Genomic DNA, 20,149 nt, shown 5'->3' on the forward strand with positions numbered 1-20,149 from the left:
AGGATAGTGTGATTGTTAAATTCTCCTTGCAAGTCTTGCAGTTTTTCACTCACATATTTTGATCAGTGTAAATAAACTAAAATTTTTTTATCATCCTAGTGAATTAATTTTTTATCCTGAAATAGTGACTAGACAATTGTTCTAAGAAACAGGGGATGCACCAGTTCCCCAAAGTCAGCTACGTGACATTGTATACAGCTTGTGAGTCACAGTTTTCTTTCATTTTCTCTCACAGTAGGGCAGTATCTAAGACCTTGATCTTTGAAGTGTCTTTGACAGGTTTCCATATCTCATAGCTTCAGGATATTTTGGAATTCTACTAGCCTGATAGTACACTTCATGCAAACAGCAATGAGAATTGCCTAGGTTAAAGAAAGTTATTATATTTCCTTCCAATAAGGACTGGCAAATATTAGCATTTTTCCAAATGGTGGAAATCAGTGTCTTTAGTTTTGTTTGTTAGGATTATTTAGGGATATCCCCTCTGAAGACATGTGAATGGATTAGATACTCTTACAGCATCCAGGTTTTCAAAGACAATTTTGAAAAATGAACTGTAGTTTCACATTCTAAGACACAAAGCTTAGAGTCTCTGTTTTCTCTAAGATCTTTCTCCTTCAGGGGAGACCTCAGTGCTGCATGTGTACCATGTGACTTTGCTCCCCTGGCCATCAGTAAGTGAGGGTTGTGGACTCCTTACCCAAGTGGGGTCAAAGAAAATTGGAATTTGGATTCAAAAGTATTAGACATTACCTCTTGAACTAGAAAGACATGTAAATATGAGAGATGAAGCTAATGTTTGAATTCAGCCATTTCTGTAATGAGTACAGAAAAAGCCATCTGCAAGGTGGAAAGAAGAGGGAAGGAGAATTTAGAGAGGAGAAGAGAAGAGCTAATATGTGGCTATAGGCAGAGAGGAGAAGACTTGGGCCTTGGCGTCAGTATAGTTCCTGGTTTCAGCCTCTTTGATGCCCAGCAGCTTTTCTTGCCCTAAGATTATTTTAGATACTCCCACATCCTTGCAATAAACCCCTCTTTCTGGCTTAAGCTATTTTGAGTGGATTTCTGCCCTTGCTGTTCTGAAATGTTACCGTGCACACCAACTATAGAGGAGTCTTCAGAGCTGTCGGATGATCTTGGAACCATTCCCAGAGCTGTGGTTAGTAGTATCCAAAGCACCTGAAAGGGTTCTTTATAAGGGACAGGTCCCGAATATAAGCTAACAGTTGGGTCTAATGAACTTTGACACCTTGCCACCACCAGTTTGCACTTTGGAGCCTGTGCATTCCAAATAGAAATCATAAAGAACTTTACTATCAACTGAATTCAGTGCTAAGCGGTTTATTGAAAGTTAAAGGAATCAGACATAACCAGGAGAAAACACGTCAGAGTGACATGATAAAAACCATTAGAACCCATATTTTTCTGCATGGAATATTCTGCTGACTGAACCCACAGCGACTTTTTTTTTTTTTTTAGTTCTACGCTATTTCTCCACAGAAGGAAATCTTCAGAATCGAGAATATATTAGCATTGAAGCACACTCCTAAGTCAAAAAACAGGCTTGGCCCTGGTAAAAAGAAAAGAAGAAACCAATATCATGTCTTTTCAAGAACTGTTTTTTGTTTTTTTTTAAGTGTTACACAGTTTCCAAACTAGCTATGCGCTAGTTTCGAGATCTACCTGTCTATCTGTTTATCTATCTATCAAGATTAAATCAGTTGATTCAGAGATAGGGAAAGCTGCTGTTACGTTAGGTTCCTAGGTGGATACTTTGTTTTCATGTAAGTAATTCTTTGATCGCTCAGAAATTAAGTGATTGAGCTATAAAAATCAAGATATTCCATTGGCAATCTCTTTTCATTTAGCCATTCATGCCTTTCTTTTAATATGTTGGCATTTACCCCATGTCCACTCTTGAATGCAGTATTTCAGAATGGTTAAGAGCACAGAATCCAGAGCCAAAATGCTTGGGATTGACCCAGGCAGGGGTTTTGTGACCTCTTTCTGTGCCTCAGTTTCCTCATCCAGAAAGTTGAGAATAACAATAGACTCTATCACATAAGTTTGCCATCAGGAGCAAATGATTTAACACACAAAAAGCACGTGAATAGTGCCTGGCACAAAGCAAGCACTAAATAAGTGTTAGCCTTGATGACCATCTCTTGAGGAATTGGTGTCCTCTGTGGACAGGCTTGAGAACAGTCTGACAATTTCACCAACACTAACTTGGAGTGAACAGTATGTTGGCTACTCACCTTCCATCTCCTCCGCCATGTACGTTGGAACCCCTCTGCACATGCCAGAGATGGATTGTCCAAACTGGTCGAGGTCACTGACTTTGTGGGGGTTGATTGAGTATATCAGGCTCTTGGGAGGTGGTCCCCCTGGTCCTTTACCCTGAAGCTGAGTGTGGAGAAGATAGGTGGAAAGAAAGAGAGACAATGAATGCAAGCCTAGTGGTTTGTTGAATTGAGGGTTAGGTACAAGGCCAATAGGGGTATTGCTTGGCTACAATTTTTCCATAATCAAAATGAAGAGCCAATTCTAACCCTGTATATCTCAGAATTTCTAAGGTCTTAAAGGTTTTAGCTGGTTTGAAACCTCAACTTCTCAGAAAGCAGAAGTGTGAGGCTGTTTATTCTGAAGCTTGGACCTCATTTGGTTATCATGTATTTCTTGGATTGAGCTGTATGACAATCAGCTTCCGAGAATGCAGTTTATTTATTTTCTCTACCTTGTCAACAAAAGGTACCCATTTATTGGTTATAAGAATATGAACTCAGGTAAACATTTTAAAGAACCATGGATCTCCTCTCTTCACCTACTCCAACTAGGGTTGCCAGATAAAATACGGGACACTCAGTTAAATTTGACTTCAGATAAACAACAAATCATTTCTTATTGTAAGTATGTCCCAAATATTGCATAGGCCATACTTATGCTCAAACAAATTCATCATTTATCTGAAATTCAAACTTAACTGGGTATCCTCTATTTTTATTTGCTAAATCTAACAACCCTAACCTGACTCTTGCCAAAAAATGTCCTTGAAGAAGAGCTGAGGGCTCCCATTAGATGAGCAGAGCTTCACTCCTCTAACAGTAAAGATTATTAGGCGTTCTGTTCAGCCTCTGTAGAGGCAGGTGTCAGTCATAGCATTTAAGTGTGATGGCAGCTGCCTCTCCTTGGTAAATCACCATTTCCTCTTCTCTTTTTGTGCTGCACACTACAACATACTATGGTTAAAGAGGGAACAATTGTGACTGCCTCATTCTTTACTGGAGATCATAAGACCTTCCTCAAGCGAAAATAAAAAGATTTTTATTTTTACCTTCTTTTCCTTGACCAGTGCCTCAAGGGCTTGAAGAGAGGGCACGACATCTTTGTTTATTCTGTGCACAACGCATGCCTTCTTGTGAAAGATTCTAGTTGCAGCAAAGTTCTGTTAAAGAAGAAGGTAGATGCTGAAGAGCACGTTCTCCAAAGAGCTTTTCTCATCAGAAATCAATTTCAGCAGCACAGGGAAATGGACTCCAAGATCATGATGAACTGGAATAAGAGCACTGGATCTGGCCCTGATTTGCAATCATATCTGTTGCTAACATTTGTAAGGATAGACTACAAAGCCTTTGAGGGCAGAGACTGTCTAACTCGTTGCTTTATCTTCAGGTTATAGCACGGTAAGAGTCACTCTACATATGTCTGTTTTGCTGAAATAAACTTTGAATTGCTATCACATTTTAATCTCTTTTGATTTTTACAACGTTTCAAGGCAGGTAAGACAGGAATTAGTTTTCTAATTGGTCAGACAATAAAAGTGAAGAATAAAGAGTTGGTATTGTCATTGACATCTGCTTTGGTCCTTTAGTGTTATGGTGAAATGTCAATTTCTGTCTTTGTAGAAGGAAATTGAAGATAGAATGAGATAGGCTATATTTTGGCAACAGTAATATTGAGTAGGTCTTTCATTGTGATCGAAGGCGTCTGCAGCAAGGCAAAAGGATGATCACACCTGTCTAATACTCCTACAGTCTCTTGAACATAGTGGATCCTCATTACCTCTTTCATTGGTCTGAATTTTAACTGATGGTGGAAAACATTAACAGCAGTTATATCTAGGGAGTGAAACTGAGCACTTTTACTTACAATTCTATGCTTACGCGCAGTTAGAATTTATTCTATTTTTTATTTTTTTATGGTTAGCAGGCATTTTTGTTGTTGTTGTTAAAAAGAAACATTATATTTGTAAAGAAGGAAAATTGCATGTTGACTACCTACACTGTTGTAATCCCAGATGGAATTCCAGGAGTTCCATCCATTGTCATTGTCAACATTGGCCACGTTATGTTCATTGTTGACACTCACTGACTGCTGCCCACTTCCATTACTGTTGCCGTCATCGTTGATGTTGATATTCTGAAATTTATAAGAAATTGACAATGATTTAATACCACATTTCTTTGCAAATGTATTTTGGTAACACACTTTAAAAAGTGAGACTTACATAGTTAGCAAAGGCAGGAGTCAGGAAGACACCAAGAAGTCCAGCAAAGACAATCTGAAATCACAAATAACATTGGCCTATAACACGTGGCAAAACAATGTCCTCTTCTTTCTTTTTCTATCCACTCATATGAAAAATATTTACTAATTTTACCACTCAGTTGAGTGGTCTGTTTTTTCTTCTTTGACCTTGTATTTCTTAACCATAGAAAGCTTTAATGTATTTTTTTAACCAAAGAAAATTTTAATGATAATGTAGACTTGTAGGTTAATTTCTTACGGTAGTTATGTTACTGTGATATATAGTATTAGAATTTTTTAACATAGGTCTTATGAAAAAACTGATGAAATGTCAGTATATTGAAAAACAAATTTGAAAATGAACATGTGTGATATGAAAATGGTTATGAGTCCTGAGAATCACATCTTAAAATGATTTAAATTAATTTTCCTATTCCATCTGAGATGCTTTCCTTTCTTCCTAGACCTCCTAATAGCAGAAAGACTCTTTTTACTTAAAAGAACTTTTTAAAGCAATGGATTAGTAAATAAGTTTGATGCTGATGATAAGAGACCAAGGATGTAGCGTCTGGCTGTGAAGTGTGGATAGCAGAAGGGAAGTCAATAATTGTCTTGGGATGGTTTACTCATTTGTCATTGGGTGCATGATATTGGTTATCAGAACACAGAGCTTTACACAGGGTGCCCGATTCTGAGTGCCTATTCTCATTTCCTTTGCCTAGGACAAGACGGTTTGAGAACCACACTGATGATTCAAGGTAATTTTTTAATTTGTTTAATTTTCTCCTGGTAACTCAAGAAGGTGGTAAAAATGAGCCTCCTTAACAGTCAAAGGTGGAAGAAATTTTAGAGACCTACTCATACAATGCAATCCTTTCATAGATAAGGAAATGGAGCTGCAGAGGTTAAATACCTTGACCAAGGTCGTATCTCTCGTTCATGGCAGAACTAGGAGACAAACCAGATCTGACCCACTTCTGGAGTCCCTTTTTTTTTGTTTTTTTAACTTTGCTGTTATTAGAACTTACTTTTAGATAATTATTTTATACTTGCAATTCCATTATGAAGCAGAATCTGCTGTAATATACTTTAGTGTTTAGTACGTTGAAAAACAAAAATATTTGTCTGACTCGAACCCCTTTGCATCCTGTTATAAGAGACACATGGTACCACCACTTACTTTGGGAGAATTTTATCATCCACCTGCTACACTCTCAGCCTTTTATCTGGAACCGCAGGTGAGATACTGCCCTAGCTTCATGCTTCAGGTGTTTTCATGAATAAATAACGATGGACAGCGTCCCAGGTAAAACTTTCTTATTGGAGATCCAGTTCACAGCAGAGAATGTGACAGCAAGTCTCTCAACCATTTGTCTTCATAATAAACTTTTTATCTTAACTGAATATATTCAGGATTTTTGGTCAAAAAAGGAATTCAAGAATGTGGGGAAAGATTAAGCATTTTCTAGAGCTTAGGGACTGCTTACTCTTGGCCCAGCCCTGAATTAGTAGATCTGGAAAGTGATTTTATTAAAGATAGCATGGTGTAACCTGCTCAGACAGCTGTCTAATGCCAGGATAACTATCTTTTTCTATAGAGATGCTTATAAATGCCACAATTCCATGAAAAGAAAAGAGATTTTTTTTAAACAAATTTTTCCGTTGTGGTGAGATTGTCATAAGACGCAGACCCCCCTTAGCTCAGAATCCAGTCTCCAAATATAAGTTCATAAATTCAAATGGAAAAGTCTACTCACTGTGAACTTCATCTTGGCTTCACCAAAGCAATGGAGCAGAGGAGAAGGCAGGCATGGACTCAGACGAGAAGCCTTCTCGTATTTGTACTTGACTGGCTTTACTCAAACTAGGCGTGACCAGGTGAGGTCAAAGACTTATCTTTCTCCATTTTCCATATCTGCACCAAGATCCAGCATACCAGGAAGCCTTTTGGAATATCTACCTGGTTAGCAAGGCACTTTGACATGGAGCTGATCTGACTCATCATTTGTTAAAGATGAAGATATCACAATAAACTCATTATGATTTATGATAGCTTCTGGTCCAAATGAAGCTGTGGGTGTGAGTATTTTATATACTGATATATATAGTATATCAATATATAAAGAATAATCCCTGAAATCAAACAAGACCACAGATGAGAAACTGTGGACACACTGGGCCTTACAGATAGCAGCTCCTATGAGAAGATAGAAGTGGTTTCCTCATCATGTCTTTCCCTGAGCCCATTGTAATGGTTTTGGTTAGGCTAAACATGTTCTATGAGCTGCTCCCACCAAACCTATACCCTTTCTGCAATCCTGAGCTCTCTCAGTCATGGTACTTTACATCGGGTTTGAAAACCTGGGGGCTGTCTTGAGCCCTTTCTTCTCACCACCACATCCAGTTATTTACTAAGTCTTGTCATTTCATCTCAGAATGGCCTCTCACTCTGGCCTTGCCCACAGCTTCTTTCACCTGGACTTTTACAACAGGTGTGTAATTGATTGCTCTGGGTACCAGTCACTCATATTCCAGTGCATTTTCTCCATTTTCCATAAGGTTGTCTTTCTAAAGTACCTATATATAATAAACATGACTCTGTCATGCTTAGAAACTTTCAGTGGCAGCCTACGAGATAAACTTTAAGCTCCTTGGAATGCTATAGGGGGTCCTTTAGAATAAGGTTTCCAAAGCCTCCCTAGCTGTGTCTGTGCCCTATACCTACATTCCAGCTACACCAGAGTTCCCACTGTTCCTGGAACATTCAGGATGTTTCATGCCTCAGTGCCTTTGCACATGTTGTTCTCCCCCACTGGAGTGCCAACCTCTTCCCTTTCTCTAATTGGTAAACTGCTTTTCATTTTTCAAGGCTCAGCTCAAATACCACTGCCTCCATCACGTTTTCCCCGTATCCCAGGGGGAACTTTTTTTCCCCAGAGCTATAAAAGAAATTTCTGTCCTTTTATTTGCTTCTAGAAAATTTAATCTTTAGAAATTATGTTAAAATAATTTTAAAAAGTGTTTTCATCAGAGGCAGAGACTAGATACTGTTCACTTGGGCAAACAAGTAAAAATGCTCATAACCGTCTTGGATGTGAATTAAAGTTTGAATTTTTTCCCCGCTCTCTCCTACAAACTAAGGCCAGTAAATCAAAATGCTGAAGAAGAAAACAGTATCCCATTAATCACCGATCTATAAATTTCCCCTTCAGAAACCTTCCTGAGTCCATGATTGTCCTTTTATTCATGGATTAGAATCACAGGATGGGTTACACGGTTATAAAGCTTGATTCACTATCAACATCCCTTTCAAAATGTCATGTGGATTGATTTGTAGAGCTGTGGTAAGATTTTGTTTATGTTTTTAATGTGTGCACTCATTTCTTTCAAGCTTACTCTTTAGCTGCAAAAGATCAGTAAGACTGGAGTGGGGGCAGACACGTGTGAAGAGGTCTTCACCCACTCTAGGAACTGCCACATCACTGCGAAGTCAGAGTGGACAGCGTGATGCCTTCAGACTCACAAAGGGTGGTCACTTTGGTACATGGGTGCAGTGCTTAGCATGCTTTTTGCGTGGCATCCCTCACCAAGGACTTGAGGTTGACATTTTTTCCAGTGGGCCTGTGAAAAGCTGGTCTGGAAGATGCTCCATGACAAATAAATAGATATAGAAGTAGATAGATAGATAGGTAGGTAGGTAGAGTTTGGGGTCCAATAATCCCCCTCTTAGAGATTGACAATTCACTTTCACATATCAAATGTGCTAAGAAATCTATAGGGGAGAAATCTATGTCACATTGCTTCATCCAGATTCTCCTAAACGTAATTTATCATAGAACCCAGTTGTTTTTCTTTTGTCTTTTGTTGATTTATTTTTCCGAACACCTATTAATGTCCCAGGGGGTCACCTTCCTTAGGAAAACAACAATCGTGCTGCCTCTGAGGATGCACCTTGGATTCGAAAAAATTCCTCTTCTATGTGATATTGTTATTTCCATGGCTCACCAAATCAGAAGAACCTCTTCCTCTGTACTTCGTGTGGTATGTATGAATGTGTGTGTACATGTTTGTGGGGGTCAACCCTAGTCTCACCCAAGGCCAAAATTCCTAAGGAAGCCTGAGTAAATCTCCTCTCCCTCCCAGCCTGAGAGCTAGGTTTTATATGTTTCTTGTCCTCCCATGGAGAAAGACAGAACATGTCAATGTTTTCTTGTCACCTCCACAAAATATACCGGCGCGTATATGATGCTTGATAAGACCATTTAAAAATTAGAATTGCGTAAAGGGTATGTTCAAGCCAGAGGATAAAAAATGCATTATATTTATCATTTCTGATATTTGGAGCCAGCTGGAGAGGTGCTGCCCTACCTTGGCTATGGTGACACACCAAGGAAGCCCCAGGAGATGGTGTGGCCCCAGTGCCCTGGGATTGGTGTGGGGCAGACTAGCCCATAAGTAAACAGGGCCTGCCCTGCACACGGAGCTTGGTGCTGGGCCATGCCAAGATCCAAGCCCTATCAGCATTTTATCTCAGAGTGCACACAAGGCCTCGCTTCACCCCACACCCTGTCGTGTGGAGCCTGGTGGGAACTCCCTCTGTGTGGAGCAAAGGGAGGGGATGAGGGGATGCAATCCACATCCTATGTGCTCGTACATTCGATCTGCAAGGGCTTTCCCTCCAGCTTTTCCACAGAAATCAAACTTTCATTTTCCTTCTTTTACTCTGATTGGAATGTTTACTTACAGGGCATGTTTTCATCATCAAATATCCTCATTCAAGATTCTCTCTCCTGTATAGACGTGTTAATGGGCTGACCTCCAGTCATTAACACCTGTGAAGCCTTTAGTAATCTCATCTTCCCTTTAATTATTGCCCCATTTTCTGATATTTAGGACTCAACTGGCCTTTAGCCTGTTTGACCTCACACTGTAATTTATTTGCGTGAGTGTGGAAGCCTCTTCATGCAGAGATTCTGTCTCAGTCTCTTTGCCTTTATTGTTGTTTTTCTGAGCATCCTATGCACCACTTGGATATTCTTTGTGACAGTCTAGCGTCAGATGGTTCATTGTGAGGTCTGAACACACTTCATCACCCTGGAGGGAAGCTTCTGGCCCCTCCCATGGTCTTGCTTGACCGACCTGCAGCTGAGACTCTAGCTATGGTTCCTGAGGCCCCAGGCCTTATGGCAGTGATGCACTCATATTAAATCTTCCATATGTGCTTGTGGCCAGGAATGACACATCTGAAAAATAGCAACAGGGACATATAAAATAACAGTTTAATAATTATTGCTGGAAAGCTTCTAATTCTGGAAAATCCATGCTTATTACATAGTTGTTTTTGTATAGGAAAGAAATTCTTTTCAAATTACGGCAAAGTGGAGGAAGCATCACAGAGCCCTTGCTTTTTGTTGTTTCCTCTGGGACCACTGCCTTCCAAAATATATATAACTCTGCCTTTCTGTTGCTGCTGGTATGTCTGTCCAATTGCATTTGCCAAACCTTCTGAATCCCCTCAGAGGCAACCAATGATATATTATGCTCAGATTGGTTGTTAACCTTGAGAATTAGTGTTGTAAACAGAGTTTGGAAAAGTCTTGCTAAAGGTCTCCTGAGTGATGCCATCATTTGTATAAAATATGTGAAAGTAGAGATAAAGAGAATATCGATTAGTAACTGTATTTTTCATCATCATGAAGAAGTACTTAATGGTTAAGTATATCATGGTTAAGTACTTCCATTCTGAAAAGGAGTTGGAGAAAATATGCCCATATGAGGAATAGAAGTCACAAAGTGATAGTAACACGTCGCTTTATAGTTACCTCATAGCTAAGTCAGAAATAATAATGCTTACGCCTTTTGCAGGGTTCATATGGAAGCAATTTGGGGAAAATGGTGTAAAAGCACTAATGCTGAAGGTGTGTTCCTTCAACCACAGCAATCAGGCCAGGAAAGGACAGAACTGCACATTGGAAGATGAAAATCAGATCCCAAGCGATGTGGGTCACAGCGCTGCAGCTGTGTAAGCCACACCTGGAGCCCAGGTCTTGTGAACCCAATGGACACTGAGCTGTCTCCATGACTTCCTTGGCAAAAGACGCCGAAGTAAAGGACTTGCCCCAAGGCCCCTGAACAATGAAACATGATTTCATGAATCATTGCATTTTCTACAGAGTTACTGATCTCAACGGGTTTCCTTTTCTACATCCCAGATAGAAAATATACGCACATGTGTAATCTTTTCACTTCTGGAAGAACACATCCTCAGATGAAGATCTTGGATCGTCAGAGGTGCCTTAGAGAATTTTGAGCTCCCATATTTATTCAATTATGTACTCTTCCTACCCACACCCCCCCACCTCCAATTCCTGGAAATGCTTAATAAAACATCCATTGGAGTGTTTCTTCAGAGGTTCCATTGGGTTTAAATAAAGAACTAACTCCCCTTATCCAGACAAAGAAAGTTTTTCCTTTTGCTGCTCAGGAATGGGTCACCAGGCGTACAATCTTTTACTCATTTTCTCATATTGAAAAATAATCAATTAACAGCAATTTACCATGTTCTGGGGCTAATGCAATGCCCCAGTTAAGCACAAGTGCTACAGAAGATTCAAAGATATAAAACAACCAGTGCTCATACTCAAGATCCTGAAATCTGTGAGAGGCAGGGTTGACTTTATGAACATGTGACCAGTTTTAGTCAGGTCAGGCTCACCCTCAAGTCTCATACTTGAGTTTAATGCTTTGCAGTTGCCATCTTGAAATTCTTAATAGTTTTGTTTTTGAGTTTGTGTTTTGTAAGTGAAGTCTAATGAGACAATGGAGTAGGTGCTGGGGGCTTGAAGCCTTGGCCCATGTGTGGTCCCACCGCCTGCCTCTCCTCACTTCCCTTGATGGACTCTCCAGCACTCATCCCTCCACCTCCACTGGTGGGGCCTGGGTGCACCTGCAGGAAGAGTCAATGTCTGACACGTACACCTTCATGCTGAGTCACAGGGTGGGGCCCTGGTTGCCTTTGAGGGTTTGTACTTACCTGGCAAGTATCTCCATGCCCAAGGGAGTGTAATATTAAATAGCAAATCAAAAACACTATCACGGATTGAGGAAAGAGAGAAACTATGGAACAAAGAAAAAAGGTTTTTTTCTGCTTTTTGAACAAGGGGGTCCTATATTTTCATTTTGTACTAGCCTTCACAAATTACGTTTTGGCTGTGATGGGAGACAAGACACACACGTAATATGGATATACCAAAATAAAGTAAGAAGACGAGGTTCTGAGAGGCTTTGCAACTTGTCTAAGGTCACATGGTAGGTAAGAATGGAATAATGTCTTCATCTAATCCTGAAGCCTGTACTCTTTTGCTTTATGCCTTGTAGCTTCTCCAAACAAGCAATAGAAACAAAACATTCAGAGGAGTGTGAGCTCTTTAAGCCGGAGCATTTACAGAGGCTTCAGGCAGAAAATGGGCCTTTGGTTGAGTCCAGTGGGACAGCCTGGACACAGACACGTAGGGATGAAGGGTCAGACCATTCCATCCTAGGGGAGCAGCAGAGCCAGGTGGTGTGAACTAGGGGTTCAGTGGCTCTGAGGGGACCACCTTATGATGTTCTTACTCTCAGATTCATCTTTATGGTTAAAAATATCTAGTTTAATCACAATTAGGTAGAGAAAAATTGAGTGAGAATTATTTCACTTATCGAGAACCTACAATTTGTTACACACTGAGCTTGAAATATTATATGGATTTAATCTTCACCAATACCCACTTGAAACTCCCCTTTTTCCCTGACCTCTGTGCGTGGTCCTACCAGCCCAACATTGCCCTGCATGTCTGGAGGCTCTTTGCTCTTTCCCACACCTGTGTGTTCCAACGCCCTTGAGCTCCTCCCAGTAAATTAATATTTTAGTTGGTGGCCATGAGTGTTTCTCCAAAAAAAGCAATCACTTGAATTTTTTTTTTTTTTTTTTTTTACATATATCACTTTATTTCGTCTTTCCAGCCACCTTTGAGGTAGATACTATTGATACTCCCATTTTACCGAGGAGGAAACTGAAGCACAGAGAGGTTATATAAGCGACAAGTTACAACCTGGACATAGGTCATCTGGTTCCAGGGACCATGAAATTAACCACTATACTATACTGTACATCTTTTTGCCTTTCTTGTCCTTTCTCTTAAATGTTTAATTATATAAGTAGTATGTCGATTTTTTTTTTGTAATTAACACACCTTTAAATTTGATTTGATCTTTTTATAAAGGAATATAAGGCACATATACAAAGAGGTATCTAAACAAGTATACATACTTTAGAAATGTAGATACCATTTATTGCTTGGAATTTCATGACTTACTTTAAAATAGATCGAATGTGTACACGGATGATGTGTGATGGACTTGTATATCCATTAGGCTATGAGTCTCTGGAGACAGAACTCACATTCCTTGTGTCTAGCATAGTTCCTACCACATGATTAGGGCTCAATCAAGGATGATCGCAGCTGAAATTCAGGTACAAAATAGATTCTACTAATTATGGCCACTTTCCTCAAATCTGGAAGAGGCCGAACAATTTCCTCTCTCTTCTTGAATGGGACGTAAAAAAGAAAAGAATTTAAACTCAAAAATAATCCTCCTTGGACCTGTAATAGTGTTAGTGGAACTCAACTTTCCTGTCTGTAGTGAGCTTCTCCCCTCTTCCTTTCAGCTACTGTTCAAAATGTTTGCCAGTCTATCCAAGTCCTCTTTTAACCTATCTGCCTATTATGCCAAGAAGATAGAAAGTGTCAGCTTCTTGCACAGTCATCCCTCTATCTCCCAATCTCTGTCTTCACCCATTCTTCATTCCCTCTCATCTTGGAAGAATTCACTCCTAGTTTCCAAGACCCAATATCTCCACCTCTGACGCTCACTTTCCTCCATCAGATAGCTGTCCTTTTCCTCAAACTTCAATATTTTCCTGCCGGTTTACTACTTCTTTTCAGTTTTTATGGGTCATTCTCCCCAGTACTAAAAAAACAAACCAAAAACAAGCATGAAAACCTTCTCTTAACTCTACTTTCCTCATACAGAGAGCTTGTATCTCCCCTTCCCCTACATCTCTTAAAAGAATCAAGTGGGTTTTCTGATTCCACTTCCACACTTCCCAGTCACAGCTGAACCCACTGCAACTTGTCTTCAGGCCTAAAGGATAACTGGTAGTGCTGGGACTCAAAGGGAGCAAGGCAAGGAGTAGAACTCTGAAATTTTGGATATGGTGTATGTTTCCAGTACTCATATGACTTGACTTCTTCGTACTTTTTGACCCTGACAGTCTCTCCTTTTTTGAAATTCTCTCCTTGAACTTCTATGACATCCTTTTCTCCCATTTTTACTTCAATTGCTCCTTCTACCACCCAAATAATTCCTTGCCTTTCTTCTTCCATCTGTCTCTTCCATGTTGGAGCTGGATTCTGTCCTTGATGCTCCTCTTTCATCACCCTTCTCACTCTTCCTGGAAGACCTCCTCCATTCTAAACACTTGAGCCACTCTACACAATGGAAAAACAAATCAAACCCTGCCAAGGTTCAGACATTAGTTTACAATCGCATTTATTAGACGTATTTAACAATCTTGTTTTAAAATCAAATAGACTCCAAATCAAATCATTTTCATTAGTCCCCAAACATACTATTTTCCTATAACTTCTATTTAGTTTAATGGCATTTTTACCAACTAGTCAATATCTCAGCTATCCTCAGCTCTGATTCCTCACCCCCTCCTCCTCTCTTCCACAAGTGGTCACCATGGCCTGTAAATTCTACCTTTAAACATTTCTTTTTAAAAATAAGCTAAAAGTTTTTTTTTTCTGATCATAAAAGTAACTCAGGAAATTGCAGAAAACGTGGAAAATTATCAAAGAAAATAATTGACACGTATCATTCTACTATGCAAATAATCACTGTGAATTTTCCAGCATATTTCCTTTTAATTTCTTTTGAGACTTTTTTGATCCACGTATTATGTAGAAGTGTGTTATTTCATCTGCAACTATTTTGAGATTGTCCAGTTACCTTTCTGTTATTGACTTCTAATTTAATTCCACTGTGGTCTGAGAACATACATTGTATCTTTTCTATTCTTTTAAATTGTTAAAGTGTGTGTTATGGCCCAGAACCTGTTCTATCTTGGTGAATGTTCCATATGAGCTTGAGAAGAATGTGCATTCTGCTGCTGCCAAATGAAATAGTCTATGTGTCAGTTGGATCCAATTGATTGGTGGTACTATTCAATTCAACTATATCCTTACTGATTTTATGCCTGCCTGGTCTATCAATTACTGAAAGAGTGGTATTGAAATCTCCAGCTAGAATAGTGGGTTTCTCTATTTCTCACTGTGGTTCTATCAGTTTTACCTTATATATTTTGATGCTCTGTTGTTAGGTGCATACATGTTAAAGACCATTATATCTTCCTGAAGAGTTGAACCCTTTATGATGATGTGATGCCATTCTTTAACCCTGATAATTTTCCTTGTTCTGAAGTTGACTTTGTCAGAAATTAATATAAGTAGTCTAGCTTTTTAAAAAAATTAGTGTTACATGGTATGTCTTTCTTCACTCCTTTACTTTTAACCTATCTGAGTCTTTATATTTAAAGTTGGTTTCTTGTATATAACATATAGTTGCGTCTTGTTTTTTTTTTTTTGATACATTCAAACAATCTTTGTCTTTTACTTGGTGTATTTAAATCAACCACATTTAAGTGGTTGTTCATAGAGTTGGACTAATAACTACCATTTTTAACTACTAGTCAATCAAGATAGGTAGGTTTATAACTATTTTGTATTCATTGCACTGGTTTGGTCTTTCTTTTTTGTTTCCCTCTTTTTTGTCTTCTCTGCTTTTCTTTAACAATTTTCTTTATAGACCATTGCGTTTTTTAAGAGCAGTTTTAGGTTAACAGCAAAATTAAGCAGAAGATACAGAGATTTCCTATATAGCCCCTGTCCCCACACATGTATAACCCCTCCTGTATGATCAATATCAACTCTAGAGCAGTAAATCTATTACGACTGATGAGCCTATGCGACACACCATTATCACCCAAAGTCCATATTTTACGTTAGGATTCACTCTTGGTGTTGTACATTCTAAGAGATGGGACAAATGTATAAAGACATGTATCCCCCATTATAGTAATCATACAGAGTAGTTTCACTGCCCCAAAAATATTCTGTGCTCCACTTATTTATCCCTTTTTCTGCTCAACTCCTGGACACCACTGATCTTTCTACTCTCTCCATAGTTTTGCCTTTTCCAGAATGTCATATAGTTGGAATCATATAGCATGTAGCCTTTTCAGTTTGTCTTCTTTTACTTAATAATATGAATTTAAGTTTCCTCAAGTCTTTTCATAGCTTGATAGTTCATCTATTTTTAGCTCTGAATAATATTCTATTTTCTAGATGTACCACAGTTTATTTATACATTCACTTATGGAAGGACATCTTGGTTGCTTCCAAGTTTTAGCAATTACAAATAAAGCTGCTATAAATGCCTGTGTGCATGTTTTTGTATAAACATAAGTTTTCAACTCCTTTGGTAAGTACCAAGAGCATGATTGCTGGATTCTGTGTTAATAGTATGTTTAGTTTTGTAAGAAACTGCCAGCTGTCTTCCAAAGTGGCTGTACCATTTTGCATTCCCACTAGGAAAGAATGAGAGTCCCTGTTGCTCCACATCCTTCCCAGCATTTGGTGACATTAATGTTCTGGATTTTGGCCATTCTAATAGATGCACGGTGGTATTTCCTTGTTGTTTTAGTTTGCGTTTCCCTGATGACAGATGAGTGGAATGGTTTTTCACATGCTTATTTGCCATCTGTATATCTTCTTTGATGAGGTTTCTGTTAAGGCCTTTGGCCCATTTTTTAACTGGATTGTTTGTTTTTTTATTGTTGAGTTTTAAGAGTTCTTTGTATACTTTGGACAAGAGTCCTTTATCAGATACGTCTTTTGCAAATATTTTATCCCAGTCTGTGGCTTGTCTTTTCACTCTGTTGATAGTATCTTTTGCAAAGCAGACACGTTTAATTTTAAAGAAGTCCAGCTTACCAATTCTTTTGTTTATGGATCATGCCTTTGGTGTCGTATCTAAAAAATCATCAATAAACCCAAGGTTATCCAGATTTTCTCCTATGTCATCTTCTAGGGTTTTGTGTTTTACATTTAGGTCCGTGATCCATTTTGAGTTAGTTTTTGCGAAGGGTGTAAGGTTTGTGTCTAGATTCTTTCCTTTTTTTTGCATGTGAACGTCAATTGTTACAGCACCTTTTGTTGAAAAGACTATCTTTTCTTCATTGTATTGTCTTTGCTTCTTTGTCAAACTCAGTTAACTATATTTGTGTGGGTCTATTTCTGGCCCTTTCTATTCTGTTCTGTTGATCTATTCTTTTCCTGGTACTCCACTGTCTTGATTGCTACGGCTTATAATAAGTCTCAAAGTCGAGTAGCGTCAGTCTTTCAACTTCATTTTTGTCCTTAGTGTTGTGTTGGGTATTCTGGGTCTTTTGCCTCTCCATGTGAATTTTAGAATCAGTTCATCAATATCCACAAAATGACTTGCTGGGATTTTCATTAGTATTGCATTCAATTTATAGATCAAGTAAGGAAGAACTGACATCTTAACAATCTTGAGTCTTCCTATCAATGAACATGAAATATCACTCCATTTATTTGTTCTTCTTTGGTTTCTTTCACCAGAGTTTTGTAGTTTTCCTCGTGTAGATTTTGTACATTTTTTTGTTAGATTCATACCTAAGTATTTTATTGTTTTTTGGTGCTAATATAAACGATATTGTGTTTTAAATTTCAAACTCCACTTGCCCATTGGTAGTATATAGGAAAGCAATTGACTTTTGTATACTAACTTTGTAGCCTACAGCCTTGCTATAATTGCTTATTAGTTCCAGGAATTTTTTTGTTGATTCTTTCAGATTTTCTACATAAAATCAGTTTTATTTCTTCCTTCTCAATCAATCAATACACTTTTTGTTTCTTTCTTTTTTCTTCCTTTCTTTTTCTTTCTTTCTTTCTTTCTTTCTTTCTTTCTTTCTTTCTTTCTTTCTTTCTTTCTTTCTTTCTCTCTCGCTCTCTTTCTTTTTCTTTCTTTCTTTCTTTCTTTCTTTCTTTCTTTCTTTCTTTCTGTCTCTCTCTCTCTCTGTCCTTCCTTCCTTCCTTCTTTATTTCTTTCTTTCTTTTTCTGTCTTATTGCATTAGCTAGTTCATCAAGCGTGATGTTTTTCATGATTTTTCCTTATTTTTTAATTTTCAGTTTCATTGATCTCTGCTCTTATGTTTACTATTTGTTGCTTTGTGTTTGCTTTGGATTTAACTTGATTTTTTTTCAGGTTTCTTAAGGTAGGCGCTTAGATTATTTATTTGAGATCTTTCTTGTTTCTAATATGAGTATTTAATGTTATGAATTTTTCTCTAAGCACTGCTTAAGCTGCATCCTACAAATTTTGCTATGTTGTATTTTCATTTCCATTCAATTCAAAATGTTTTCTAATTTCCTTGTGACTTCCTTTTTAACCTATAGCTTATTTAGTAGTATTTTTCTTTTCTATTTTCAAATAACTAGGTATTTTCCAGATATCTTAGTTCCATTTAAATTTAATTTAATAATGCTGTTTGGATTTGCAATTTCTAATAATTTACAAGTCTGAATAGGTTTTATTTGCAATGAATAGTGATAACAATATTAGGTGAATTTTATTGATAGCTTACTCTGTGTCAGTGACTATTGTATTTTATGTAAATGAGCTCATCAGTGTTCACAAGGATGCTTTGAGGGGACACTTTGTTATCCTTTCTTTCCACATGAGGATTTTGACGCACACAGTGAGAAATTAGAGAAGGAATTCAAATCCAGGTAGACCGTTTCTGGGGCTTCAATTCTTTGCCAGCTCTTGTCATTGTTCCTTCTTCCTGTAATCAGGTCCTTTGCCTATTAAAAAACATTTCATGTGTTCATCGCTTTCCTACTCATTTTTAAAAACTTTTTGTAAGTTGAAAATATTATCTTTGGAGATTTTTAATGAACACTTGACTGTTTATTAATAATAAAAATAAAGAATGCTTTTCACTTCTAAAAAAAAGAGGCAATATTACCGTTTGTCTCTCATACATGTTAAAATTATTTTTCCTGAGTTTTAAATTTGCCTTTAAATTTTACTGCTTTTTATAAACAAAACAATTAATTATCTTTTACATTTTATGCAGTTAGGCTTATATATCTTTTCTCTTGTGATTTATTCTAATACTTCTAGGCTCAGAAAATCTTTTGCATTGCCAAAATCAGATCAAAGTTTACCTGTATTTTATCCTAGCTTTTTTTTTCTTCTTTTACATCACATACACTATTTACATGTATTTTTAAAGTTAATTTGGAATTAATTTTTCTTATGGTAGTATCTACATTAGCTTGCTCAAATAACTATGCCTTCATCTCAGGGCCAATTAGAGTTGAATTATTTTTCCTAGTAGCAGTTTTTGAGCCCTTTCTTGGATATGGCAAAAAGTGACATGATAATGAATTTATAGGCTGACTGCAATAAATTCAAGTGGAACCTGGCAGAGGAGGGAGCAGAAGAGGTAATAAGTCATCACTTGGAGGAGAGCCACCCCCCGAGATCCTCTGTACTGGACTTTATGTGGGTAAGAAATAAAAGTTTATTTTGTGAAATCACTGAAATTTAGGTATTGCTTGTTATAGCAGCTAGAGTCAATTATTCTGACTAATAAAAGTTGTGACAAGGACAGTAGGTGGTGGCGAGGACAAGAAATGGAATTTGGGCTAACGGATTGGAAAGAAAGACACAAATGGGAGAAGCGTTACAGAGGAAAAATGGCAGAACAATCAGGTATGACTTCAGAGTGAATCTGAAGACCCGGGGAAACTGTCAGCAGAAATAACATTGTCCAGAAAAAGAGCTGCTTTGGGGGAAAGAACACAACAAGTTTTATTTTAGACTTATTGAGCTTGATATTTTATAGTATAACCAGATGTAAATGCCTGGAAAATTTTAAAAAAGAGTTGCAGAAGTAAATTGTGTGTTTACGTGTGTGTGCACGCACATGTGCACACAAGAGAGAGAAAGAGAAAGGAATGAGGAGAGAGAGAAAGAGAGAAATATTGCAAAAATAGAGCATTTAGGTCTCATAATAAAAAAGGCAAGAGTTAAACTGAGTTTAGAATCATGTTAAAAATGGCAACTAACAAAATAAATAGTTGGAAATGGATTTACTATTTGGCTTGAGCAATAGAATAGCAAGAAAAAGACATTAAATAAGAATGTCTAAGATACTCAAAGGTATAAATGAAGGTATTCCATATATAAAGAAGGACAAAAAATTATGAGACAAAATAGGCAGAAATAAAACAGCATATTACCATGAAAAAGAGCACGTTAGAAATACTGCAATTACATTGATAGCAGGTTTCACATGAGTAGCAGTGGATGCCAGAAGGCAATGGAGTAGCACCTTTACAGTGCTGGAAGGAAAACAGCTGTCAACTTCTAACTACTACTCAAAAGTGAAGAGAAAATAGAGACGTTTCAAACATAGACCCTCAAAAT

General features: G+C 37.8%; 2 protein-coding genes across 6 annotated transcripts in view; one reads left to right on the forward strand and one right to left on the reverse strand.

Annotated features, from left to right (window-relative positions):
* The window catches only part of GKN2 (gastrokine 2), a 38,952-nt gene that overhangs the window by 8,121 nt on the left and 10,682 nt on the right, over positions 1–20,149 (forward strand). For 2 of the 5 annotated variants that reach the window (XM_070236271.1, XM_070236275.1), the window contains exons 2-5: positions 3,353–3,683; positions 5,250–5,285; positions 8,445–8,568; positions 19,113–19,226. In XM_070236271.1, coding sequence (XP_070092372.1) covers positions 8,473–8,568; positions 19,113–19,226 — 210 coding nt within the window. In that variant the 5' untranslated portion in view covers positions 3,353–3,683; positions 5,250–5,285; positions 8,445–8,472. The remainder of the gene's footprint in view (positions 1–3,352; positions 3,684–5,249; positions 5,286–8,444; positions 8,569–19,112; positions 19,227–20,149) is intronic. The other 3 variants (XM_070236272.1, XM_070236273.1, XM_070236276.1) reach the window with 2 other exon arrangements.
* GKN1 (gastrokine 1) lies at positions 1,330–6,660 on the reverse strand. Its single transcript, XM_014730965.3, has 6 exons — positions 6,285–6,660; positions 4,508–4,561; positions 4,282–4,419; positions 3,335–3,445; positions 2,259–2,406; positions 1,330–1,570 (listed from the first exon to the last, which is right to left on the reverse strand). The coding sequence occupies exons 1-6, from the start codon at positions 6,294–6,296 to the stop codon at positions 1,482–1,484; spliced, it is 552 nt and encodes a 183-aa protein (XP_014586451.1). The 5' UTR covers positions 6,297–6,660; the 3' UTR covers positions 1,330–1,481.

The sequence above is a fragment of the Equus caballus genome, chromosome 15, assembly GCF_041296265.1.
Source record: "Equus caballus isolate H_3958 breed thoroughbred chromosome 15, TB-T2T, whole genome shotgun sequence".
In the NCBI taxonomy this organism is placed as follows: Eukaryota; Metazoa; Chordata; class Mammalia; order Perissodactyla; family Equidae; genus Equus; species Equus caballus.